Here is a 26,270-nt window from a genome sequence, read left to right on the forward strand (position 1 = left end):
AGGGCTGCTGTGAGTTAACCCCTTATTTTGTGCCCATCCTGAATGTCATGCTCAAACACAGTTAAAGACGGTCTCTCAGAAATAGCATAGATGTCCGTATGAACCTTAAAAAAAGAGCCGAACTCCTCATGGCCAACACAGAAAGTATAGCCATGTTTTAAATGAAGATTAAGGCCCAAACAAGATTGACTAACGTGCTATAATATGTCACTGGGCTGACTTGAGTAAAGGACGGGCTTCTTAGAGGGTGGTGTTCTTGTGTTCACAGATGCCTGTGTTCACGGATTCTCCTACGTTGGCACTCTGTAGGTAGCAACCTGTGGTCGGTACTAAGCTGGGTCAAGAAACCGTGTATGTTGATCTCAGTCTTTGGGAGTGGGAACTGCACTGGGTTTTCCTGGTTCTATAATTCACTGAGATGGACGCAGTATGTACTGGGACCCAAAGCTGTGTGCTCGCACGTCAACATTTCCCCGGACTACGGGGAGCCAGTTCTCATAGAGGTCATCATTCCACTTTGCCTGAGTGCTATAAGAAACTCCCATATTTTGTGCATAAAGCATTTAGTAAGATTTCTTTAGTCTGCGCTAGGCAAATTTTTTTGGTTTGCCTTTTTCAATAGTTTGTAGAGATGTTTGAAAATCTAATATAGCCAAGAATGAAAGAGGAGACCTGGATTTTCCTCGTCTGATTTTTGTAGGTGAGGGAAATGAACAGCAAGCCGATTTCCCTTGTATTGGCCCACCGACATATGTTGAAGGGTTAGAGTTGTAAGGGAATACTGTCCAATGTGGGAAGGTATTGATATGTAGAATCTTTGGGTAATTCACTCAGAACATAGGGCATCTTCTTCATTTCGCTGTAACTCTTCCATGGTCAAGGAGAGCGCCCATATTCCAATCCGAGGCACCATCTTTACTAATACTTGAAATGGGAAATGAACAATGGGCTTTGCTAGCAGACCTTGTCACGGATGAGACCATTAGAGCAAGTGGTCTAATGCTTTCAATGTGACACAACCACTTGGAGAAGCATCCAGGATGAGCCCTTTACTAAATACTGCCTTAGAGTAAATGATCTTGTTTAACTGGTCATAGTTTAGATTGGGGCATTATCTCCCCAAAACCTCAGGAGGAAGAGAAAATGAAATGGTCTGGGGCCAATTCTTCCCCCTTCAGATAACTCACTCCTCGCCCCCTCCCCGCCCTGCCCCCGTTTGTTTTCTCTCTCCAATGCTGCCTTCCCATGTAACTGGGATTTAGGAACAGAACAGATCCAGCCAGGAATCCTGTGTGTTAAATAGCACTGAGGAATGCGGGTCAAAAAGGAAGTTTCTTGAGTTCATTTCCCATCGCTGTGGAAGTCAGCACTGCAGCCGCCAAATCACAGTGAGCTTAGAATGTATGAGTGAGTTCTCAGTAACAAGAGCAGCAAGGGCTAGAAAGTTGAAAATAGATGTCATATGATACCAATTATAACTCAGTGAGATTTTGCAGTACCAAGAACCTATACAGAGGGTGAGCCAAAATGGAAGACGGTCCTGTTTCCTATGGCTTTAAAAACATTTTTATTACAATGTTTGCTACCTTTTTTTTCTTCAAACTTTTAATTAAAGTTTGTTTGGCTCTCCTGACTCATTTCTATATCGTCAAAGGAAATAGAAAAGAAGCGGCTAGGATAGCAGAAGAGATCTATGGTGGAATTTCAGGTAAAAATACCCGGATTTGCTCCTAAAACTTAAAAAAAAAAAAGAAAAAAAACACTCTCCTGATAGTTCATGTGAATAATATTTCTAGAGGGCAGATTTTATTATACTTTGGCTTTGTGTGGGTAGTTTCAAGAATTATTGTTTAAAGTAGCAAGTGATGTTGGCTACACCAATTTGAAGGATTTCTCAGCTTTATTTTTTGCAAGTTTGTAGTTCTTTTAGGGGTTATTATTTAAGTAAATAGGTTAGTGGCTTTCTTAGAGTATGTGGAGAAACCTCATTGCTACTAACCTAGAGAATGACTTACATGGGATTATTTTCTTTAATATTTTTAAGCAAACTTTAACAATGCATTCTAACAAGACTAAGTTTCCTCTGGAAATAGAATGACCAGGAAATCTGATTTAAAGCAGCAAATGTGCCATGCTATATATATTTTTGTGTTGTCACTTGCAATTCGAATCCATTAGCTACTCGTCGCTGTCAGGAAATACCCTGCGTTAAACCCGTTTATACACGGCACTGTGCAAAGCCCTGCAAACAAAGGTTTCCTAATATGAAATGCCAGCATTCGGGAAAAACATTTTTAAGTCTCATGCTCTGTAGGATTTAGTCTCCAGTTCTCTCAAGAAATGATTCACCTTAACTGGAGTGAATTGCTGCAAAAGTAAATGAATTGGATAGCTGTCACTGCTGGGATGGTCACTTGATAGAGGAGTATTTATTTGTAAACAGAGTTCACAATTTCCCTCTCTATCCTTAGTGTTCGTAGGGATTCCAGGATGACGTCATTCTTGATCTAGTATACATGTCAATTTGCACCCGGGATTCTCTTTCAAAATAGACCTGTGCAATGTGATTCCAATACACTAGACAACTTTGAAGACACTAGATGACGGCAGTCTCATCCCCCCCCCCATCCCCCCAAATAAGACCTCCAAAGACAAAGCCTCAGAATGCTTCAGTTCCCCGGGGGAAATGAGGAGAATCTTGAAGTTTCAGGAAGTGTCAGAAGGCCCGGAATGTGGAAGGAGGTTTCTTTTGGGGATTACATTTGTCACACATTTCAGGGAGGTATGTTGCTTAGACTGGTTTTTTAAAAGTTTCTCTTTCATTTCAAGTTCATGTGATCTGAAAATCTATTTTCTAATTTCATATGTAAATGTGGGCAGGGACTTTCTAAAAGTTTCGGTCACACAGTATGGATGTTCTCATAGATTGATCCTCATGGTTTAAATGAGGTAAAGTGCAACAAAGTATTGACAGGAACGTGTTAAGAATATTTTGTCCTGTTGTTCACCTGCATTGTTTCTGTCTTTGTCATCCTGAATTAAGCACACTCTTAAAAAGTTTCGATAGTAGTCAAAACCCATGTAAAAACATGGTTTGGATTTAGGTCTGGAGCCATAATACAGATCTCTTAAGTAGAGCTCATTCATTCTTTAACCCAAATGTCCTCATTTGGTCATTAAATGGGTAATATCCCACTTAATTTGGAAGTAGCATGGCGTTATAAAATCAAAAATGTGTGTCTTAATTATCATCAACGAGGCGGATGGCGGGGGGAATAGTACATGTCAATTTCTCAGTTTAATTTCCTTTCTATGTATACATATATGTGTGGGTGGGTGACTGTGTGTGCACCCCCCCACGTATGTATAATAGACAGTATATCCAGATGTGGTAAATAAGGCTTTCTATGAGAATGTAGGCAGCAGCATGCCAGAAACAGTGTGGTTTTTTTTTTCTTTTGACACTGTTAGGAGTCAGTTGCTATATACTTAAAGCTAAATGTATTAAAGAACAAAATTTTGTGCCAGTCTTCAGCTCAAACCTGAAATTCTCTTTACCGCTCACGGTTAAGGCAAATGTCGGTTGGGAAAATATGTGACCTTTAATCAGTAAGTTAGCTAATTGACTTAGAAAAGTCTCAGTCCAAGGTTAAATTTCTTGATTCCTGTAGTATTGTATGTTCCTGTAAACTATCATCAGAGCTGTCAAAAACAAGGGGAGGGAGGTAAAAACTAAGCCAGGACAGAGTTTAGCCTGTCATAGCTGCTGGCACGCTTTCTTTTGGAAGCTACACCTAGAAACATGTCCCTCGTTAAATATCATTTCTTGGACTGTAAAATGCGGAGTTTTCTTTTTCGACTCTCATATTCTGGACTTAAGGGTTCCATATGTCTTTGTGGCTTAAACTACTGCATTTGTAGATAACTTACCAGACTTGAGGTGAACTGTGGCTGGCTGGTTTTTTGATCTTGGGGGGCTTCTTTGTGTAATTGGCCAATTATATATACATATGTAGTTAAGTTTAAAACATTGTCATTGGCCCTTGGCACTGCAGCTTGAGCACCAGATCAATCACTGGATCCCACCTTCAGCCCCTAGAGATCCCTGCAGGCACTTTCTCCTGACAGATGTGGTATATGATTTTTCTGCCTTTGCTAATTTGGCCAGAATTGAAGCTATTTTTAGTCCAGGGCTTGGTCATCAAACTTGATAAAAATATAAAAATAGCTACAGGTTGATCATCTGTTTTCACGACCCTTGGGCCAGATGTGGTTCAAGATTCAGGAGTTTTGGGGATACTGGAAAGATCTCACGGTGTGTATAACGTCTATCACACAGCACTCCCGTAGTCAGACTTTTTCGTATTTCTATTTCTGAATTATATTTGATATTTGACACTAAGTGGAAATACAAATGAAAGAGAATAAATTGCTTAACCTGAGTCCTTACCATGTTTTGCTGCCAAGGGAGTTTGTATCAAACTTGAGGAAAAGCTTCGTTTTCCAAAATTCGGGTGATTTTACAATTGCAGATAAGAGATTGTGGAACTATTGTACTCTCTTTTTTTTTTTTTGAGAATTTAAGCTAAACTTGAAAAGAAAAAATTTAAAAAAAAGCATTTATGCTAAACCATATCTAAAAGATTAGTTCTAGTCTAAGTGTTAACGCTTAGAATCAATTGTCCTTGTTCTAAATTCAGAAAAGACTCACCTTGACTTGATGGCCACACCTCTGTCTGACTCAACATCCTGACTCCTTTTTCCTGTCCTTCCCCTTCCAACAGGTTTTTCCTGCTTTTGGCCCATTCTTGCCTAATCCTTTATTTAGCTTTCTACCCTGTTGAGTTTTGCTGGTTATCCTCCCAAACCTTGGCCCAGCCATCCTCTGCAGAGTGACCTCTCACAGGAGTCTTTCCAAATTTCGACAACCCGTCCTCAGCAGGGGCTCTCTAACACCGCCTGTTACCTCTAGCTCAGCTCCCCTGCTCCTGATGGGCTCAAGGGCACCTTCTTTCTAACACCCTACAGAAAGATGTTCATTGACCATGGTGTGTCTCCTGACTAGAACCGTGTATTCTAGGGAGTATGCATTTTAATTCAATTTTATTATAATATTTTAGGTATCCCAGGAAGTTATAATATGGGTTTTTGCCAGTTACCTTTGTTTGATTTGAAATACCATTAATTCTGCCAGGTTCTTGTGTATATTTTGGTTCAGAATTGAGATTCCTTTTAAATTTTTTATTTGATAGATGCTACAAGAGAAGATATTGCTTCATATGATTTTGGAACTTGAATAAAGAGAATAAAGATTGTTACATGTGCACCAGAGATGATTACCCATTAGGTGGTTCTTTAAAAATAACAAACCAGTAATCTTAAATACTTGTTGGAATTAGGAAGGGGAGAATTGCAAAAAAATGTTTTTTTAAATAGTCATAATGGGTTTTATCTTGAATACTTGGCACTCAGACAACTATATTCCTTCGGAACCAATTTTGTGATTGAAATTTGTGGTTTTAGAAGTTGTCATGAAACTGTTATTCAAAGATTCTGAGAACTAGAGATATAAATCATATTCTGAGAAAAAGTCAAAGGGGTGAATGAAAAAGTACTTGAACATTTTCCATACACCTCATCAGGAACAAGTAAACATATTTGTTCAGTAAACTATCTTCCTAATGTGCTTGCAATCCTGTGACCCAGGCAGTCCGCCAAGGGACTAAAAATAGGCTGCCTTAGAAGAGAATGACTGATTTCTACTTAGGCATTCATTTATTTGGAGAGCTTAGTTGATATTTCCTGAAAGGAATGGAAAAACTCCCTAGCTGCCAAAAAACTTTTATCCTTAATTTCTCACAGTTAGCTCCAATTTGCAAAACAAGAATGATAAGAGTGAGAGACTGTGTGTTGGGAATAAGAAGAGGAAGACAGGAGAGCCCACCATGGCAGAGTTGCCAGAAAGGGTTTTGTGTGAAAACTCGAGGTCCTTTGAAGCGAGTGTTGGAAAACAATGTGACTGGAAAGGAGATTTCCTTGAGAGTCCTTTTTCCAGTTGGGAAGCAAAAATGAGTTCTGCACTTCCGGTGATAGGAACGGGTTCATTTCATGCTGTGTATCAAGAGATGGTGGACGGAGCTAAGCATCCTGGGCCAACAAATGGGCCTCAGGTTAAGCGGGAATTAAAACCAGTGGTTCTTAACACCAGAGCAACGGGTGTCCTCGGTCACAAAACCTTGGAATTCGGTTCTATTCCGGCCACTTGCTGCAAGTGAGATCTCTTCCTCTGGGGCAAATAGGTTGGCGTGCCTTTTGGGGGGTCTTTCCCATCGTGAAGCCAGGCTCTTCCCTTCCCTCCTCTCTGGAAGGCCAAGGGCGGGGGCTCCAGAAGAAATCCAAGTTGAGATAAGGGGCCTCTGGCAGGAGGGGAGCTTGGTATTTCCCTCTCAAGGTGGAAGTCAGGCAGTTTACTGAGCTGCCCCCTGGGACTGGCTGCCCCCTGGGTCTGGCCTGCGGGAAAAGAGCATCCCAGAGCAGTCCTGTGCTGAGAGACAAGCCCAGGACGGCTCACTGTTCCTGCTGTCATGGTGCAATGGAAGATGGCAGGCTTCCCATGACGTCAGAGGCGTGGCGTGGGAGTCGGGGGTGTCCGAGTGTGCTGCATTGACAGGGGACACTAGGAGAGATGGCCCAAAGCCGAGACATAGCGAAGGGGCCTGGAAGTGAGCCTCGGCAGGAAGGGCAGACCAGGAATGAGACGTGCAGTGGAGGCTACAAGCCCGAGAGACCCGCCTCCTCTTGCAGGGACCCAGGGAGACGTCTTCCCTCTCTTTTTGCCACCCCCTCCCCCTCAGGCCCCGGAGGATCTGCCACCTAGAAGAAGGAGGCTGGGACGCGTATGAGAATGCTCTCCCATCCCCAGCTGCTGGGGCGGCAGAGAGGGCCGTGCCCTGGGCTAGGAGAAGGCCGAGGAGCAGAAATGACAGTCTGAAAGTGGACTGACCCGTAGACTAGTTTGAAAATCTCCTTACTGAAGTACTTTGTAAATACAGACACGGGCACAAATTCTAAGCGAACATCTACCTGAATTTTCACAAGGTGACTGTGATCAGGTGTCAGCTCCCACAAGCCAGAACCCACATATAATCGGTACGGCCCTTCCTCTTTTCCTCTTCCAGGCAGCCCCACCCCTCCTTGGGGGCCTTCTGACTCCTAACACCCCAGGTGAGTTGGGGCCCCTTTCGTACATTACAGAAAGGGACGGCACAGCTCATGCTGTTTTGCCTCTGGTTTCCTTCACTTCACATTAGGTTTTGAGCAGCAGTGGGTCTTATGGGACTGGTGAGTCACAGACGTTACTAGAAATAGGACGAAGATGTGGTTAAGGTTCCTGCTTCTCAGAAGGAAAGGGGACACCACAGCCTACCTGGAGGTAAGTTTTAAAAATAATAAAGCCAATTCATGCTAGTATCCTAATTTCCTAATAGCAAGACTGGCTCTTCTTGGAACAAAAGAATAACCAAGCCATGGCTGTGGGTTTCCTTCTTACATTGGTCAGGGTGCTGAGTTGCCATCCGTGGATGAAGACTGTCTGTCCTTCCAACTCCAGTGCCCGTGGTCCTTTCCAAGAGTGATTAGGCAAGAGGGCAACGTGTCTGATACACAGATCATGTTGAATACGGTGGAGATGTATTAGAAGAAAACCAAGGCTGACTCATTAAGGACTATGTGCATTCATTATCTCATTCTCAGCTTATGCAACTTATAAATGTCAGAGGAGATTTAAAAATACTCCATCAGCTTTTAACGGACTCAGGAACAAATGAAAATACAAGCACAAGATTTTTTCCACGTTAAAATTTTAATCCATTTTTCTTATAGAAACATCCCCCATTTGTATCAGGAATATGAAAACATCAGTGATTATATGTGTATATAGGTAAACTTGTATATAAGTTCATTCCAATTTACACACACACACACACATTCTTTTTAATTTTGGAACTAATTTCAAAGTGACAGGAAAGTTACAAGAGTGGTACAAAGAATTCCTACTCCTCTTTGCCTAGAGACCTCATTCCTATTTACTCAACTGTCCTAATATTGTCTCATCAGCCTTCTGCCCTGTGCAGTCTTTCCTCAGTCCCTCCTTGAACTGGTTACAGGCCACTTACTTTTCAAAATACCCCTCAGTCAGTTGGTTCACAGTGTCCTCGGGTTGGATTTGGGTTATACATCTCGAGCAGGAATATTGCACAAGCTATGGTGTTTTCTTCGTTGCATTTCCTTCCAGAGTACATGAGGTCGCCCCTCACATTCCATCCCATGGTTCGCTGTGCTGATCTGTCCCATCACCTCTGATGTTAACTTTGATCCCCTGTGTAGAGTGGGGTCTATAATTTTGCTCCCCCATAAAATGGCCCGTGTTTCCTTTATAACTAGTAATTATTTTGTGAGGAGGTAACTCAAGTCAGATGCTACGATTTCTTCTCCATTTCTAAGCAGGTGTTCTACTGTGAGGTAGAGCTCCCACCTGGCTATTTATATATTGATTTATATCAGTGAGGACCTGGAGATTCTTGTTTTATTTGATAGGGGATGATATCCTACTACCATTTTTTATTTCAATGCTTGGGTCATTTCGTGTTTGACCAGTGGAAACCCCTGCAAGCCAGCTTCCGTGTCTTCTTGACATGTCCCATCATTCACTGTATTTCTGGCAAGGTGTTCAAGGCCCATCTTAATTTTTCCTGGCCCAGCCCTGGAATCACCCATTTCTCCAAAACCTTGTTAAAATAATATGAATAGAAACATAAATACACATATGTTGAAAATCACATTTTTGTACTAACTAGTCCAATTTCAATCCAATCCGGTAGAGTTCATTCTAGCCTTCCGTCTTTTCATACCCTTTTCTCACCCAAGGGTAAGAGAAGATAAAAATTAAATTGCAATATTAGGTGGCCTAATGAAATGTTTATGACCCTGGTTCTCGTCTGTTGGAGAAGTTCACTGTGTCCTTGTGGCCTCGAGCCATTTCACACTTACATAATCCCATCTTTGGTGGGGTTGTGTTTGCCAAGGTTGCAGGTATAGGAAAACCCGAATTCTTGGCACCATCAGGATCCCCTAGAAAAGGTTGATGAGATGGACCCTTCGTGTGAAATCCAAATTATGTCACATGCTATCCAGTGAATGAAGAGCACAATTATGTTTGAAATTTTACAAACTGGAACAGGTGTTTGTCCCAAACAAATGATTGCCCTTTGGCGTGCTTAAAGAGGGTTACTTCTTAAATGCCCCTTGAAGCTGGTTAGTCTTGTTTACTAATAAATGATTACAGGGTAAAAAATACTCGCCCTACCATGTGTACTTAATCATAAGTTGCTTGAGTACCTAACATTATGGATGTGTTTTATTGGCCTACTTAGAGACCAAAGCACTTGCTAAATACCAAATTACTAGACCCCCCCCCCCCGCCGGCCACTTTACAGATCATGAAATTGAGGTCGAAATAATTTTAGTTAACTTGCCCCTCTTGGCAGAAAGGGGTTGAGGTCAGATTTGACCCCAGGCAGTGTGGCCCCACAGGCTCCATGTTTAGCAATCACACTCAGCTGTCCACAGGAAATTTTGGAAGATGTGTCGTCTGAAAAACCATACCTATTCTGCATCATGGTAATAGATATGCCTTGTGACCAAAATGAACCGAGACAATTACCTTGAGCATTGAGAACCAACCCATTTCCCCTGATCATCCAGCCTCCATGGGTACAGGCTGTTGAGTTTTCAGGGTAGAGGTGAGAGTGGGAGGCGGGGGCAGGATGAAAGCAGGGAGGCTCAGTGAGTAGCTTTGCCCATCATTTGCCTTATTTGGAGCTATCAGATCCAGGCCCGGGGTAAAATGTATTCAAAGTAAATCTATTGCTTGTTAAAACTGCCCCCCCAAAGAGTGAGAGAGCTTCTCTGTGCTTCCTCTCTGCACACACCACTAGACCAATGGGCTGTACACTCACTGGTGTGTTACCCTGAAAACAGCTGATGAGAGAGCCCAATGTGTGGTCTGAGCTTCCATTGTCATCCCCAGCCCCTCTCCCATGGTGGGTGCGCTGCAGGATGGAACAGCCAGAAGAAGACTCCAGACCTTGACTTTGTGCTTGATTTGTGTTTCAGATTGTTGGGCTGATCGATCCCCTCTTCATGAAGCTGCAGCCCAGGGGCGCTTACTGGCCCTTAAAACTCTAATTGCACAAGTAAGTAAACCATAGACGTGCTCCTTTGTGCTTCCGCTATAATCGGTGTTGTGCTTCCGGAGCTTTGGCTGTGGCAGAGGTCTTGCTCGCCCCATCTGGTGGCCCGCATAGCCAGTCTAGGTGTACGTATCGCTCCCTCCCCTTCTGGGCCGCCTGCCTTGACCCCAGAGGAAGTTTCCCTGGGATGGGGACAACAGATGCCCTCAAATTTTCCTTGCAGTAACTCCCCCTGTCCTCTCCCAGCATGCTTGAGTAACAATGGCCTTGAACTTGCATTCGTCAGCTATTACCGCATAACAAATGACCTCAAAATCACAGTGGCTGAAAACAAGGAGCACAGATTCTCGAACTTTCTGTGGGCTAAGGAGTGGCCTGGCCAGATGGTTGTGGCTCTGAGTCTCTTACGGGCAGCCAAGTACCAGCCAGGGCTGCAGTCACCTCCTAGCTTGGTGGGGGAAGATCTGCTTCCAACCTCACTCATGTACTTGTGGGCTGGCTTCAACTCCTTGCCATGAGGGCCTCTCCACGGGGCTGTGCCATGAAATGGCAGCTGGCTTCCCCCAGAGAGAGCACGAGACAGTGCCTAAGAAGCAAGTCCTAGTATAACCTAATCTCCAGAGTGATGTCCCATCACTTCTGCCATATTCTATTCATTAGATGGGAGTCAGTGAATCCAGCTTTCAGGAGGAAAGGAGCACACGGTGAGCCAAACCCAGGAATCAGGGGTCACGGAGAGCATCTCAAGAGCAAACATTACAATAGGCTGACGTAGATTTATGAAATCTTTTGGAAAATTTGTGAAAGTCTTAGTTATTAAGGCTACTTTGTTTTTATTGATGACTGTATCTCCTAGCACCTTGAACAATGAATAACGGCTTAGTAAATATTTGTAAAATGAATGAACAAAAGTATACATGCTCCATTTACTTTGTTTGTTTTAGACTCTGCATGTGTATAGAGGAGGTGATTTATTATATCTTCTTTCCACATTCTAGCTACCACCGAACCTGGCTTCCTTGTCATTTTGAATTTAAGCAGCTGGGTACACTGGTGTGTGTGTGTGCACATATGCGTGCACATGTACACACACATATGCACGTGCACACACTTTTTTTTGGCTTCCTCTTTTATGAGCTGGGTTACTTCTTAAGAAAGTAGAGGCAAAAGAAAAACAGTACTGCCAATAATGATCAAATGGATTTTGTATGTGATTTTTATCACTTGCTCATTTATTTTTAAGCACCTACAATTGGATCTGATTATTTTTAATATGTAATACATTCCCATAGTTTGAAAATTAAAGTGATACTTAAAGGTGAAAAGTCTTGCATCCACCTCCTCCCTCTCGGCCCTCCTCAACACTTTTATTAGTATTTTTTTTTTAAGTAAGCTCCACACCCTGCATGGAGCCCAATGTGGGGCTTGGTCTCATGACGCTGAGATCAAGACCTGAGCTGAAATCGAGAGTCAGGCACTTAACTGGCTAAGCCACCCAGGCACCCCTCATTAGTATTTTTTAAAAATAAACTTTTAATCTTGGAATAATTTTAAAGATAAGTTGCGAGGAGAGTGCAGATACCTCCCACCCTTCACCCAACTTCCCCTGGTGCTAATATCCTACATAAGCATGTACTTCGGTCAAAACTAAGACAATAACATTGGTACAGTAGCGTTAACTAAACTACAGACTATTAGAATTACACCTGTTTTCCCACAGAGTCCTTTTTCTGTCCCAGGCTCCAATCCAGGATCCCGCATTGCCTTTAGTACTTCTTCATTTTTATTTTATTTTTTAAAAAGATTTTACTTATTTATCTGAGAGAGAGTGAGAGAGAGCATGAGGGGGAGACAGTCAGAGGGAGAAGCAGACTCCCCACTGAGCAGGGATCCCAATGCAGAGCTCAGTCCCAAGACTCCAGGCTCATGATCTGAGCCGAAGGCAATCGCTTAACCAACTGAACCACCCAGGCGCCTCTCTCTATTTTTTTTTAAAGATTTTATTTATTTGACAGAGAGAGATCACAAGTAGGCAGAGAGGCAAGCAGAGAGAGAGAGAGAGAGAGAGAATGGAGGAAGCAGGCTCCCTGCCTAGCAGAGAGCCTGATGCGGGACTTGATCCCAGAACCCTGAGATCGTGACCTGAGCTGAAGGCAGAGGCTTAACCCACTGAGCCACCCAGGCAGTCCTGCCTCTCTCTATTTTTAACTATACTCCATAAGCATGTTGGTTTCTGTAAACCAGTGTGCTTAAATGTATGAGGAGTGTTCTTCAGAAGGAAGTTCAACTTTTTCACTGCGCATGCCCATTTCTTCACACTTACACCCTAGTGCAAAATGTATTATTCTATTTTATTTTTTACTTTATTTCACGTACAGTGGGGTGGAGAAAAGCATTAAACCAGGCATCAGGAGCTCCTGACTTTCAGAGTCATCTGGCTGTCATCAACCCCTGGGAAGCCTTGAGTTTTATGAATAATTTGAACTTTCTGCCTCTCCATTTTCTCATGCACAGTGGAGGGGATTCACTCTAGATGGTCTTTCAGGCGCGTCCAGGCATTACGTATGCACAAATGCAGGGGTTCTTACACCTTGCCAAGGATGCAAGTTTTTTTTTTTTTTTTCTAGTGCGCTGCTGCCACCTTGTGGATGAGCCTGTTTTTCTTATTTTCTTAAAAGGAAATCAGGGGCGCCTGGGTGGCTCAGTGAGTTAAAGCCTCTGCCTTCGGCTCAGGTCATGGTCCCAGGGTTTTGGGATTGAGCCCCATATCGGGCTCTCTGCTCAGCGGGGAGCCTGCTTCCTCCTCTCTCTCTGCCTGCCTCTCTGCCTACTTGTGATCTCTGTCGGTCAAATAAATAAAATATTAAAAAAAAAAAAAGGAAATCCTATCTAGGAAAATGGCAAGATTTTTCTAATTGTAATAATTACCTAATTTGAAATCTATAACACGGCTCTAGTGTAATGACATCATATTCAGGACACGAGAGGGGACAGGACCAAGGAGGCATAGAGAGGCCCTAAGATGAAGGGAGCAGGAGTCGTGGGCAGTTGTGGGCACCGGGGGCAGTCTGGCAGGAGTCGGTGGGAACTTAGGTGGGGGGTTGGGGTTCAGGGTCACGCAGTAGGTTTTGGAAGCTTTCAATGAGCAGGTGAGGAGGCAGGAAATCAGAAGCAGAACTTGGCTGGGAAGGACTGGCAGGGACCTAACTCATTTCCCAGAGAGAAAGCGGTCCTCAGCGGGGCGGGGATGGTAAGGACCAAGTTGTAAAAATCAGGGCATGAAGTCAGAGTTGGCCAACAGCTAGGCTGATCTTGTCATCCGTCACATGGACTCCGAGAGGAGGAAGGTGGAATGTGGCAGGAAGAGGAGGGGGATGTGCTGGAACTGGGTAAGGAGGTGAAGTTTGGGGGAAGCCCCCAGGCCCCTAGATGCTGGTACTGCAGAGACCCCTCCACGCTGCGGGGTCATGGCCCCCCGCAGTGTGCTTCTGGCACAAGGATCCTAGGAGCCCTCTCTCCTTGACTCTGTACTTTTCAGCCCAGGACTGGCTGCCATTTCTATTACTAATGCAGCCTTTCACCCCTTCTCTCCAAATTCTAGGGTGTCAACGTGAACCTTGTGACCATTAACCGGGTCTCTTCGCTCCACGAGGCGTGCCTTGGAGGTCACGTAGCCTGCGCGAAAGCCTTATTGGAAAAGGGCGCACACGTGAGTACCGCCCTCCCCGCCCCCTGCCCCCGCCCCCCACATCCCTGCCCCCCCGCGGCTCTGTCTGCGCAGGTGCACCTGCTAGCGTCTACAGAGATGCTACCTTCCAGACAGCGCACGCCCTGGGGGTGTAGGCAGGTCTGGCCCTGTCCGCGTGCACATTCCCGAGCCAGTGACACACTGCGGGTCCCTCCCCTCTTCAGTGTCTGTGCCTGTGGATGAACATTCGATAAGGTAATTCACAGGACTCTTTGAAAATTGTGATGGTGAATTTCAAAAGATCAACGGGAACTGAAGTTATTTGAAAACGGCTCTTGGGAAATGGATCGGGAAACATGAAAAAGAGCACAATTTAAACGAACAACAACAGAAACACTCTTAATGCGACACCTTAAACCCACTATTTTCATTGAGCAAAATCACCCTGTGAGCTTCTTCGTAAAAAATACACGGGAAAAAAATCCAACAGCATGAACTTTATCTTATTTTAAAATTCTACCCTTATTTCTCTTCTTGTTTTGCAGATTTATTTTATTTTTATGTCGTTTTTAACTCTAGTGTAGTTAACATACAGCATTACCCTAGTTTCGGGTGTGCAATACGGTGATTAACCGTTGCCACACATCACCCCGTAGCCTCAGTTCAAGGCTAAGGAGGGGTTTAGGTGCTGTGTGTAATGAGCTATCACAATAGAATTGTAAAATTAAAACTTCTGAAAATCTCAGGGATGTTTCTTTAGTTGCCAGCTATCGGTTTGTTGCTAATTTTGGTTTTTAAATTCAGTGCCTGTGTTCTTTGTTTCTGGAGCTGCAATGTTTGTAAGTGCTTTTGGGAGATTTTCTTTAGCACTTTATGTGGCAGTTGGGTTTCTATGGTAGAACTCAATAGGAAAGTCTTTCTTGGGCAAAGCGTTGCTCCTGATGCCATCGCGAGCACATATTTTTATTAGGTTACCACTTACTCAAATCCCACATAATGATGATGGCGAGGCTGGGTGAGGGCCACTTCCTTTTTTTTTTTTTTTTTCCCTTTAAGATGTATTTATTGAGCGGTACCTGGGTGGCACAGTTGGTTAAGTATCTGCCTTTAGCTCAGGTCATGATCCCGGGGTTCTGGGGATCAAGCCCCACATCAGTCTCCCTTCTCAGCAGGGAACCTGCTTCTCCCTCTCTCCCTCTGCTGCTCCCCCTACTTGGGCTTGCTCTCTCTTTCTCTCAAATAAATAAACCAATACAAATAAAATCTTTTTAAAAAATTCATTTATTGATGTATCTGTTCATTTGGGGTGGGCGGAGGGGCAGAGAGAGAGAAACCCAAGCAGACTCCATGCTGAGTCTGACGTGGGGCGCCATCTCACGACCCTGAGATCATGACCTGAGCCAAAACCCAAGAGTCCGACGCTTCACTGACTGCCCCACGCAGACACCCCAGAGGGCCCTTTCCTTCTCTCGGTGGAAAAGGGCAAACAACATCCGATTGTAGAGGAGTGTGTGCTGGTACAACACTGGGAGGTTTTGTGAAGGACAAAGAAGAGAGTAAGACACAGTCCCTTGGTTGTGGCAATCTTATGAGGGAAGAGTCGATAAATATTGTCTTCCTTAACATTTAAATCAGAAGGAGAGAGAGAATCAAAGCAAGTTGGTTAGTCAGTAGAAAATTCCTCAAAACTGGCAGCCCTGTGGTTTTCTCAAACTCAGTGTGTCTGAAGCTTTGGTTAGGATATTCTTCCGTGGGGGACCGCCCCTCCTCAGAGACCCGGCGACATACATTCCTGCTTTCCGTGTTCCAAACCTGGGCTCAGCCTAGATCTTCTCTCTCCCCCATTAATTAATGCCCACATCCTGCTCCTTTTCCTGCTGAAATATTTCTCAAGTCTGTACTTTCTTTTGTCTTGCTTCTAAGGGTGATCTAAAGCGATTTCCTTACTAGCCTTGGCTTCTGAAACCCTGGTGCCTAATAGGTGCTCAATAAATGTTTGCTGACCTGAACTGAGGAACTTAGGAAATCAAATTTGAAGACTTTCAGAATGAAGATGAGGATGATTCTCATAAGAACAAATCAAATGAAACCAGCCCTACTGAATGTTTTTTGGTGAAAGTGTAAATAGGTTAGAAATCCCTAGACTGTATGAATTCACACACATTTTGGCCCGTCCTTGCCTGTCTCTGCCACCTTAGCATCTCCTCTTTAACTTTCCAATTTAACAGGGGCTATCCTGGCACTGTGGAGAGATATCTTTTATTGTTTCTTTTTTAAAAGATTTTATTTATTTATTTATTTGAGAAAGAGAGAAACAGAATGAGTAGGGGGAGGGGCAGGGGGAGAGGGACAAGCAGACTACCGGCTGAGCAGGGAGCCATACTCGGGGCTTGATCTCAAGACCCTGGGATCATGACCTGAGCCAAAATCAGATGCTTAACCAACTGAGCCACCCCTTTTCTGATTTCTGAAATAAGAAATTTAGGGTCCTGATTATCACAAGCATATATCCTCAGTTGTTGAGGCAAATGCTTTGACATCAAGCCTTCACTGTCCTCCATTTCAGTCTTGTCAGAGCCTCCCCACCAGAATGTCTTGGTTCTCTGATGTTCATCCCAATCCATTGCTGATACTCAAAGATGCCTCCCACACCCCTAGAAGGCAGTGAGGGTGGCTAGAGACGCTATATTGATGGCTATTTTCTTTGTGCCTTTGACTGGATCACAATCTCTTTGGGAGTCACTGCCCACACGTGTAGTTTGTACGAATTCTAGTAGACCAGTATGGAAATCTGTGACAACAAAAATCTCCTCAGGCACAGATTTGGGGACCTGGATTCTTCAGCCTTTTTGGTTCCTGCCATGTTGGTTCATGATTGGGAGGCGGAGTCAGACCCTTATTCATGGAAAGTGAAGAAAATTGTTGCAAACGCTTATATGCTTACTGGGCATGGGGCAACATTCTAAGTGTTTAACATGTTGTAATTCACTTGACCCACCCAATAACCTCTTGAGGTAGATTCTGTTATGATCCTCCTTTAAGGAAACTGAGGCACAGAAAGTTAGTATCCCAACCAAGATCTCTGAACAGATAGAAGAGAGGGTGCTGGGATTTGAACACAAGCTAATGATTCCAGAAGCCATGTTCTTAACCACCCAATAGGACAACTCCTCAATGATTAGGAGGCTCCTTAGAAGTTCTGGAATACCCCTGAATACATTTGAAAAGCTTTTTCCCATTTTGCCACTTGGGATATTACTTAGAGGTGATAGTTGATAGGCTACTGGTATATCTAAAAAAATGTAATACCGTAATGATGTGGGGTGCCCTCGCTCACTCACCAACCTGGAACATTCCTCCAGGCAGATGCACAGGAATACACGCTTGGAAACAGAGAGAGAAAACTGGCAAATTCTCTGGGTCTCTTGCTTACCATCAGGTCAACGGAGTGACAGTGCACGGAGCCACGCCCCTGTTCAACGCCTGCCGGAGCGGCAGTGCTGCGTGTGTCAACGTGCTGCTGGAGTTTGGAGCCAAGGCTCAGCCAGAGGTGCACTTGGCCTCACCCATCCATGAGGCAGTGAAGAGAGGTAAGTGGGCCGTCACATTGCACACACCACATTGGTGGGCTCACTGCGAACTGCACGAGTCAGCGGTACCGTGTCACCGCGCAAGAAATGCCCAGACCTTCACTGGTAGGCTGTGTGTGGCTTAGGGTCCCAGAGCAGCAACTTCAGAGTGCCCGAATCTTCTGGAAATGCTGCTGGGGCATCCAACCGCCCCTCTTCGGACCTGGGAATGGGTTTTTGTCTCAGATGTCGCATGTCCTGGGGAGTCAGTCTCTTGGCAGCCCTTTCTGGAAGCTCTTTGCTGGTGTTTTGGGAGCAGCGGGGCCGGTCAGGGCTGCAGTGTGACTTCCATGAGCAGTACTTTGCTAATGTCTCTGTCTTTACTAGAAGAGATCAGCTCATCTCCCAAAGCCCATAAAACCTCGACCACTAAAATAAATTATGAAAGCGTCTGAAAGCCAAGGCTGATCGGATTCTTAATGGAAGATTAAATGTAGTTGTCCACAACAAGGAACATACTCTTTCTAGATGAGCTGCTGACTTCAGGGTCATTAGTTATTGAAAAAAGGTTGCAACTTTAAAAAGCGTGTCTTTAGAAACCTTGAAGTTGATTCTAGACGCCTGTGTTCTCAGTTACTTTTGAAAGGAGGAAGAGAGTAAGATGAAGGTCTTTAAAAACTCCATGCATCGGCTAGACATGAACAAGAAGATGTCACTGAAAGGCCAAGGCCCTTTGTCAAAGGTCACACTGAGAAAGCAACATTTCTGTTACCCAGAGGTGGAGTTATTCTCTTTTACTGAGATAAGAAATAAAATGGGGAAGTTAGAACACCGTGGAACAGTGATCTTTGCTGGTCTAATTGGGGATGAAAGTCTTTATTTCCAAAGGCAATAATGAAAGATTTGCCCCGGGTTGTTAAACATGTCACTTGGTAATTTTCTTTTGCAGTGGATTATTTTTTTTCTGTGCTTTTATTTTTTCCCCATTTTTTAACAGTTGAGGTATAGTTAATGCACAGTGCTATATTCATTTCAGGTGTACAATATAGTGATCCAACACTCCCATTCCCCACCCCGTTCTCATCCCACGTGTACCCTTCAGCCCCCTCGCCTGTTTCACCCAGCCCCCCACCCCCTTCCCCTCTGGCAACTGGCAGTGTGTTCTCTGTATTTGAGTCTGGCTTTTTGTCTTTTTCTTTTCCCCTTTGTGGATTAATTTAAATGAAACAAAAGACCCAAATCTCAATGTATCTATGATTTTCATGTCTTATACATATTTAATAAACATGTATTGATTAAATAACTGATGCCGGTCATTTCCCAGACTCCAAGTACATTCTTTAAATTGAAGGGAAATGGTCTACTTTGGAAATGATCTAAAAGTCTTAAATTTTTTTTTTAATGTTGACTTGAAGTAAAGATTCATCTGTTAGTTGCATTTCCATCCAAATATTTAAAAATGGATTACTATTGGGAATGATTTGAATTACTGAAGCTATTCTGTGGTATTTGGATGGTTTTATATTGGGAGTGTTTGGTATCTATGTACTTACAAAATATATACAAACTTATCATAAACACATCAATTCATGGGTCTCTATGTATTTTTTGGTCTGTATCTACAAGCATGTTGGGGACCAATATCCACAGAATGGAAGAAAGAAGAGCAAATTCATTGTTTTAGATACTGTGATATTAGTGCTAATATTTTATATGTTAATTTTATAAAACTTCCTGTGAGTACTTGAGTTTAACTCAGACCAGGCTCAGTTTCTTCTGCAAAGAAAAAGAAAAAATTAAAAGGACAGGAATTATTTAAAAATGTTTATTAGATACCCAGGCAGTTTGAGGTACTGATTACATATTATTTCTGGATTCTTTAAACCTCTGCAGACAGACTAGGTCAGTCTGAGTCCATACTTTGACGTATTGATGCCATAATCCCAGTATAATATTTACTTATGTGAACAAATAGCTTGGATTCATAGGGTCCTTATTTGTACATTTTAATGCATATTTCTACTTAATTTAGCATTTCTGATAAATCAGCCAGGTTTGAGATGAAGCTTGCTTTTATGTTATAAAGAAAAGATCGGTAAAGTGATGGTAAGAGTTGTTTTTTTAAGAAAACACTTAAATCTTCAAAGAGAACAACTTCTTTATAAGCTCCCATCAATTCCTCAGAAGTATTTGCTCCTGATCAAATCATTTGTATGTTGCAAATTACTCAAGTCTGTTCATTGGGCAGCCTCTCCAAAGACAACGTTGTCTACATACTTCTTGTTAGCCACCAGATGGGAAAGTGCAATTAAATATATCTTATATTTGAGGATTTAAAGGTGCAATTAAATATATTCTATATTCAAGGCTTTTTATTCTCAGAGGTGTCTTCGAGGTTAACCAAAATAAGGAGGGACGGCCATACATGGGTGAAGCAGAGAGTGAGATACTTGTAGCAGAGAGGGATCCGGGCTGGGCCTCACGTCGGAGTGTTGGCTTTTCAGGGGGGCAGTAGGACGAGTCGTTCACCCCCCTGCACCTTGCAGCCTGTATTTATAAACTGGCTTCATTGCAGAGAGTGATTTCAGCTGAGCTCCTTGGAGCCCTTCGTCTAGTTGGAAGGTATCTCAAGGCGGCAAAGGGGAATTTGAGTGAGGAACTATGAGCATGCTTTTCTTTTTAATGGTTTTGATTTTGGCGTTTTCTAAGATTTCCCCTCCTCCAATTTTTTTTTCTGCTTAAAAAAAAATCTAAGTTATTTCTAAAGCCCATTCCAGATAAGCAATTCTATAGTTCTATAAATAGTCAATATTTCCCTTACTTGAGTAAGGTTATCTTTTTTCCCCCACCAGGTCATAGAGAGTGCATGGAGATCCTGCTGGCAAATAACGTTAACATTGACCAAGAACTGCCTCAGCTTGGAACTCCCTTGTATGTGGCCTGCACCTACCAGAGGGTAGACTGTGTGAAGAAACTTCTAGAATTAGGTAACTTCCAGAAAGTTTTTTTATGAGAGGAACCTCTTTGTTGGTTTCCCATGGCTTTAAAGACAAAGTTCTTGTCAGGCTGGACAAAATCCTGACAGTATTTGATGTTTGAATGCTTGAAATCACAGAACTTTTAGAGAAATGAGTATCTACTTCCTTTGATATTGGCTCCATTTACCTGGTATGGTTGTCCTTGGTGGTTTCAAGAGAGAATTAGAGTTTCTTTCCCATAAGTCCTAGTGGGAAAAAACAATTTTATTTCATTGGCTCTTTTTGAGTCACATGCCCATCTCTGAGCCAATCATGGTGGCCAGAGGAGTACAATGTGCTGATTGGCTTAGGCCTAAATTTCAGTCTAGACTGAAGTTGTTGGGTTTCACTGGAAGCACATGAATTGGGAATCACAAGGGATGTTTCCCCAGAGGGAAATCTAGGTGTGGTTATTAGGAAGATGCCAGATAGCAAAAATAACAGACATTTGCCATTGACTCCTTTAGATCAATCCTCCTAAGATCCTTAATAACCTTTTAATTTTTTTAATTATTTTTTTAAAAAGATTTTAAAATGTATTTTAGAGAGAGAGAGAGAGAGAGAGTGAGCATGAGGGGAGGGGCAGAGGGAGAGGGAGAGAGAATCCCAAGCAGATTCCCTGCTGAGCATGGAGCCCAATGCAGGGCTCGATCTCACGACCCTGAGATCATGACCTGAGCTGAAATCGAGAGTCGGACACTTACCTGAGTCACCCACCTGCCCCCTTAGTAACCTTTTAATTCTAAAAGGCATAATAGAAACTGAGAGTCCAGGAAAAAGTAGAGTGTTTTGAAGTATTACTTGGTTAAAGGTTCGCCAAACTTAGCTACTGACATAAAGGTAGAGTCTGTACTATGAACCTTTAAATAAGAATTTTTATCTCTAAGATATTTTTTTCTCTTTTCATCCCCCATCAGTTACTACTCCCTGTAGTAATTCAGAAATCTTTTTTTTTTGAGCCCAGAATAAGAGAAATACCAAAGAAACTTCACTTTGCCCTTTGCCAAAAACCAAAATAATAATTCTGTGTAAAAGGAGAAGCAAATATTTAATTGTACTTGTCACACAGTTCATACGGGAAAGCAAGTGACGTATTCTAAATGACTAAAATTACCTTTCTTCACTTTTCTCATCAAAATAGTTTTAGGTGGTCTGAGTAGCTGTGGCTGAGGTTCTCGGCATATGTCATATATTTTCAAAGATCTGTCAAACACGTCATGACAAATCAGATGCCTTGATCTGAGCTACTGTATTTTCGACTCTTGGTGTTCCCATGGTAACGTTTTATGTTGGCTTGTGGTCATCTGCTCTCTTCAGGAGCCAGTGTGGACCGCGGCCAACATCTGGACACTCCCCTGCACGCAGCAGCGAGGCGGTCCAGCGCGGAGGTCATCCACCTCCTGGCCGACTATGGGGCCCCCCTAAAGTGCAGAAACGCAGAGGGCAAAAGCGCGCTGGATCTGGCCACTCCCAACAGCAGCGTGGAGCAGGCACTCCTGCTCCGGGAGGGTAAGGAACGGGCTGGGTGTCCACTTCTCCTCCATAAGCACATTGGCTCTCTCTCCTTCCTGTCTCACCTCCAGACTTCCCTACCTTTGTTCTTCTCTCGATTTGATTGCAAGTAGCATGTGGTAGGCAGTGGGTCTCACTTGCATCGCTGGGGTGAGATCTTATAGGTTTTGTCTGTTCACTTATCACAGAATGGCCTTTATACATGGCTGGTATGTCACTGTGTATTTTCCATAAGGAGAAAAGAATCCAAGAACTTGGTTTTCACCATGAGGAGGTTGAGCTGCCACATCTGTCCTGGTCTAAGTGCACAACTGTGTAGACCAGAAGTCTGCTTTGCGGTATTCGGGGGAATTAACGGTACTTGAGCTAGAGGCTGTAGGGTGGACACAGAGTGTGTATTTCAGACACTGGCCTAGACGGCAAAGTTGCTTGCCTGATCTGTTTCTCCATCTCGGGGAGTACGTGGCTCTGAGCCCTCCATTGCCTTGCTCCCGTTTCCACCGTGAGCTGATGGAGCTACAGATACCAGAGGAGAGAAGGCAAATCTCTAAAGTGCACTGCGTTTCAGATTCAGAAGTGAGCCAAGCGAAGTCCACACAGAAAGAGAACTTCACCCGAGCCTGTCCTGATCACTTGTGTGCCTGGGAGACTCTTAAGAAATAATAGTAATTATTCAGCTTTATGCATATGTCATGCACTGAGCTAAATTGGAAACCTAGATGAATCTCCCTGAGTTGTGAAAACTTGAAAGCAGGGAGAACTTTCGAGTAACTGGTGGTAGCCCAGCTCCAGACGGGAAAAGAGAAATCTGAAGACACTGGCTTGCCGAAGGCTGTGTGACTCCTTGGAAGAACTAGGATTCCAGCCCAGCAGTTTGACCTCAGAACATGCACTCTTATGTCATGCCGGTTCTATCCCAAACCTTCTGAAATAGTTTCTGGGGGAGACGGTTTTTACTTTACTCACCAGTTCCCATTTAGGAAATCATCTCGTCTTCTAACACCTTCCCAGTGGAATGCTTGGTTGAATAATTTTAGGCATACTTTTGAGGTCCGTGCTTCCTGAGTTCTGCTGTGAGTACGAATCACCAAGGGGGGGGGTGTCTCATTAAACTGCAGATTTGGATCCAGGAGGTCTGCGTTGGGGTCTAGACTCGGCACACCTACCGGGTTCCCAGGTGATGCTGTTGCTAACCCTGCTCTGAGGCCTCGCTTGGAGTATTGCTGGTCTAGATGATCTCCGGTAGTCTAGATCATTTGTGATTACTCTTTTAGTTGAACCTCCACTTGAAGAATCACGATCTTCCTTTCCAGCTCCCCGTTTGGAAATGCCAGGTCCCTTCCCAACTCTCAGCTGAGAAGATGTCCTATAGCACCTGTCATATCTCCTCTTTTCTTCTATCAAAAATGTTTCCAGGTCCAGGATTTAGATTTTTTCTAAACGGGTTCTTCTATCTTCTGTTGTCAAAAATACAGTGGCTTCCTCCAGAAGGATGAGCACCAGCTCTGTCAGAAGTCACTCTGGCATCTGAGCTCCTGTAGGCAAACTGGACAATCCGTCTGCATTACTGTTTTCCAGAGGAGCTTTAGTTGGGTGACGGGTAGAGAGGCTTTCCATTCTTGCTGCCCAAGATTTTAACTGAGAGCAATTATTTGCTCTTTCTATCACATGGCTGGTCCTTAGAAACATCAGATCAAACGTGATCTAGTCATTTGCATATGCAGTACACCATTTCTCGTGGGGTGTGAGATCCTGGTACAGTAGGATCTTCTTGACAAGGACAACCTTGTGTCGTCCGCTAACCACACAGGTCTATCTGAAGAGATCTTTACCAGTACATTCAGGTCAGGGAATAATGGGACGTTACAAATACCTTGGTATAACTAGTATTCCAGCCTAAATCTCCTTTGTCCTACTCAACCATATTTTGGCTCTCATTACTTTCCTTCAGCCACTCAAAGCCATGGGTGTGATGACTCCATGAACCTCCTTGAGACTGAGGTCCTGGGCATAATGGGGGTTAAGCAAGTTGAGTCCGTTCGCTAGGTCCTCTATTGAGCTGGGAGCCTGGCGCAAATGGAGGGCCTCTCCTAGTAGGACTTGGCACCTAATAGCACCACCTTGTGAGCGGCCTGAGCCAGGAGGTCCTGGAGGCCTCTGTGACCACACAGGCCCCAACACCTGCTCGGCACTTAGCCCTTGCTTGGCAGCTCTGTCTCAGGCTCCTGCCTGCTGAGTGCCTCTATTCAGGTTTTCTCCTTGGCCAGCATTAACACATTCATTGGCACGTCTAGTGCATGAATGGAGTGCATTCCCTTTAGTTATTTTTCAAATTTTTAACTGAAATTCAATTTAATTAACACATAGTGTATTATTCATTTTAGAGGTGGAGTTCAGTGATTCATCAGTTGCATAGAACACCCAGTGCTCATTACATCCCATGCCCTCCTCAATGCCCATCCCCCAGTTACCCCATCCCCCACCCACCTCCCCTGCAGCAACCCTCAATTTGTTCCTTATAGTTAAGAGTCCCTATGGTTTGCCTCTCTCTCTGGTTTCATCTTATTTTATTTTTCTTTCCCTTCCCCTTTGTTCATCTGTTTTGTTTCTTAAATTGCACATGAGTGAAATCATATGGTTTTGTCTTTCTCTGATGGACTTATTTCCCTAAGCATAATACCCTCTAGTTCCACCCATGTCGTTGGAAATGACAAGATTCCTTCTTTTGGATGGCTGAGTAACATTCTATTGTATGTATACACCACATCTTCTTTATCCATTCCTCCACTGGTGGACATCTGGGCTCTTTCCACAGTTTGCCTACTGTGACATGAAATGCAGTCCCTTTAGACCTCATGCTTAATTCCTGGATTGCCTCTGCTTAGCCTCAGTCTTCAGTGTCACTAATACAATTATCTTTAGAGGGTCAGCTTAAATGTGTCCCCACCCCGGGGGGGGGCAAACTGGGGTCCCTGTGTGTATTAGTGTCTGCTCTGTCACTCTGTAATCCATGTACAGATCCAGCCTCTCTTAAGCTGGCAGAACATTTCAGCCTCTTCCAGTTCTCTGGTCTCCCCATGTCCCCCACCCCCACCACTAGGAGCTTCACACATTTTAATTTCTTCCCCAGGCCCACCGGCTCTTTCTCAGCTCTGTCGCCTGTGTGTCCGGAAGTGCTTGGGTCGAGCATGTCATCAAACCATCCGTGAACTCCATCTGCCAGAGCTGCTGGAAAGATTCCTGCTCTACCAGTAGTCCCAGCTGGCTGGGGGAAGATACCTGGAAATAAGCAGGTTGTTGCCTGCTGTATCCAGGGTACCTAGAGTAGATGCCCAACCACTAGACTCTGACTATCTTCGGATGAGCTAAGTCAGTTAGTGTAGGTCCCTGATAGACCGGAACCCTTGAGGAGTGGAAACTCCCCATTAACCAAGGGGCAACCAACACAGAGCCTTTTTGTTTTTAGCCCTTGTTGTTAAGAAACTTTAAAAATCTGTGAAGGAAAGTGAAAAATAATCTATGTTTGAAGATTCATGATCTTTAATTATCTAAGGGTCAATATTCTGAACATCATACAGACACATGTAAATCTGGGCGAATAAGATTGTGATGAGTGTAAGTATTTTAAGATGTGCTCCTGATTTATTTCCTCCCTCTTTCCCCTTTCTTTCTTTGCTTCTGTGAATAAACCTCTGCTATAATTTTGATTTCCTTGCTATTTATACACACACACACACACACACACACACACACACACATGCTGAATACATTAAAAACATCACAGTTAATGGAGACTTCCAGTTACTGAGGTCCTGGTTGATAAGGGAGATGTTGGAAGAGATTAGCTCACCCAGAAGTTGGGGTCTATTGCTCATCACTTTTGATTTTAAATGCTGTTCTTTGAAGGAAACAGTTATAAAGATTTTGTTTGTTTGTTTGTTTGTTTGACAGCAAGAGAGAGAACACAAGCAGGGGGAGTGGGAGAAGGAGAAGCAGGACTCCTACAGAGCAGGGAGCCTGATGTGGACTCGATCCCAGGACCCTGGGACCACAACCTGAGCCAAAGGCAGATGCTTAACAACTGAGCCACCCAAGCACCCAGGAAACAGTTGTAGGCTCAAGCAACACCGGGGGCTCCCAACTAGCTGAGCCCCCAGGCCCTGTTTGATGCCTGTTGCAGCCCAAGCATCCATCAGCTTATTTTCAAAGTCAAGAGCCTCAAGGTTTTTCTCTG

The 26,270-nt window shown here is 43.8% G+C and overlaps 1 protein-coding gene and 1 long non-coding RNA gene across 3 annotated transcripts; one reads left to right on the plus strand and one right to left on the minus strand.

The window, feature by feature from the left end:
• Positions 1 to 1,404: 1,404 nt before the first annotated feature.
• ASB11 (ankyrin repeat and SOCS box containing 11) lies at positions 1,405 to 25,915 on the plus strand. Of its 2 annotated transcripts, none has more exons than XM_032880147.1 (7): positions 1,405 to 1,708; positions 10,174 to 10,253; positions 13,852 to 13,959; positions 17,378 to 17,528; positions 20,360 to 20,494; positions 21,842 to 22,033; positions 25,167 to 25,913. In XM_032880147.1, exons 1-7 carry the CDS (start codon positions 1,528 to 1,530, stop codon positions 25,289 to 25,291), a joined length of 972 nt encoding a protein of 323 aa, XP_032736038.1. In that variant the 5' UTR covers positions 1,405 to 1,527; the 3' UTR covers positions 25,292 to 25,913. The 2 variants fall into 2 exon arrangements, with proteins under 2 accessions (XP_032736038.1, XP_032736039.1); XM_032880148.1 differs by lacking the exon at positions 1,405 to 1,708 and adding an exon at positions 2,635 to 2,782 and having other exon boundaries at positions 25,167 to 25,915.
• Positions 8,003 to 9,784, minus strand: LOC116880776. The gene is made up of 3 exons (XR_004385275.1): positions 9,722 to 9,784; positions 9,049 to 9,129; positions 8,003 to 8,377 (listed from the first exon to the last, which is right to left on the minus strand). It is a non-coding gene; the product is annotated as an uncharacterized LOC116880776 (long non-coding RNA).
• Positions 25,916 to 26,270: the final 355 nt, after the last annotated feature.

This window comes from Lontra canadensis, unplaced genomic scaffold (genome assembly GCF_010015895.1).
Source record: "Lontra canadensis isolate GAN:19392208 unplaced genomic scaffold, GSC_riverotter_1.0 scaffold68, whole genome shotgun sequence".
NCBI lineage: Eukaryota > Metazoa > Chordata > Mammalia > Carnivora > Mustelidae > Lontra > Lontra canadensis.

What these genes read in the sequence shown, in the direction of transcription:
- ASB11 (XM_032880147.1), top strand. Translation starts at nt 1,528, where the DNA reads ATGGAAGACGGTCCTGTTTCCTATGGCTTTAAAAACATTTTTATTACA. An exon ending in GATCTATGGTGGAATTTCAG is followed by an intron (nt 1,709 to 10,173) that starts GTAAAAATACCC and finishes TTTGTGTTTCAG; the next exon opens with ATTGTTGGGCTGATCGATCC. An exon ending in TATTGGAAAAGGGCGCACAC is followed by an intron (nt 13,960 to 17,377) that starts GTGAGTACCGCC and finishes GCTTACCATCAG; the next exon opens with GTCAACGGAGTGACAGTGCA.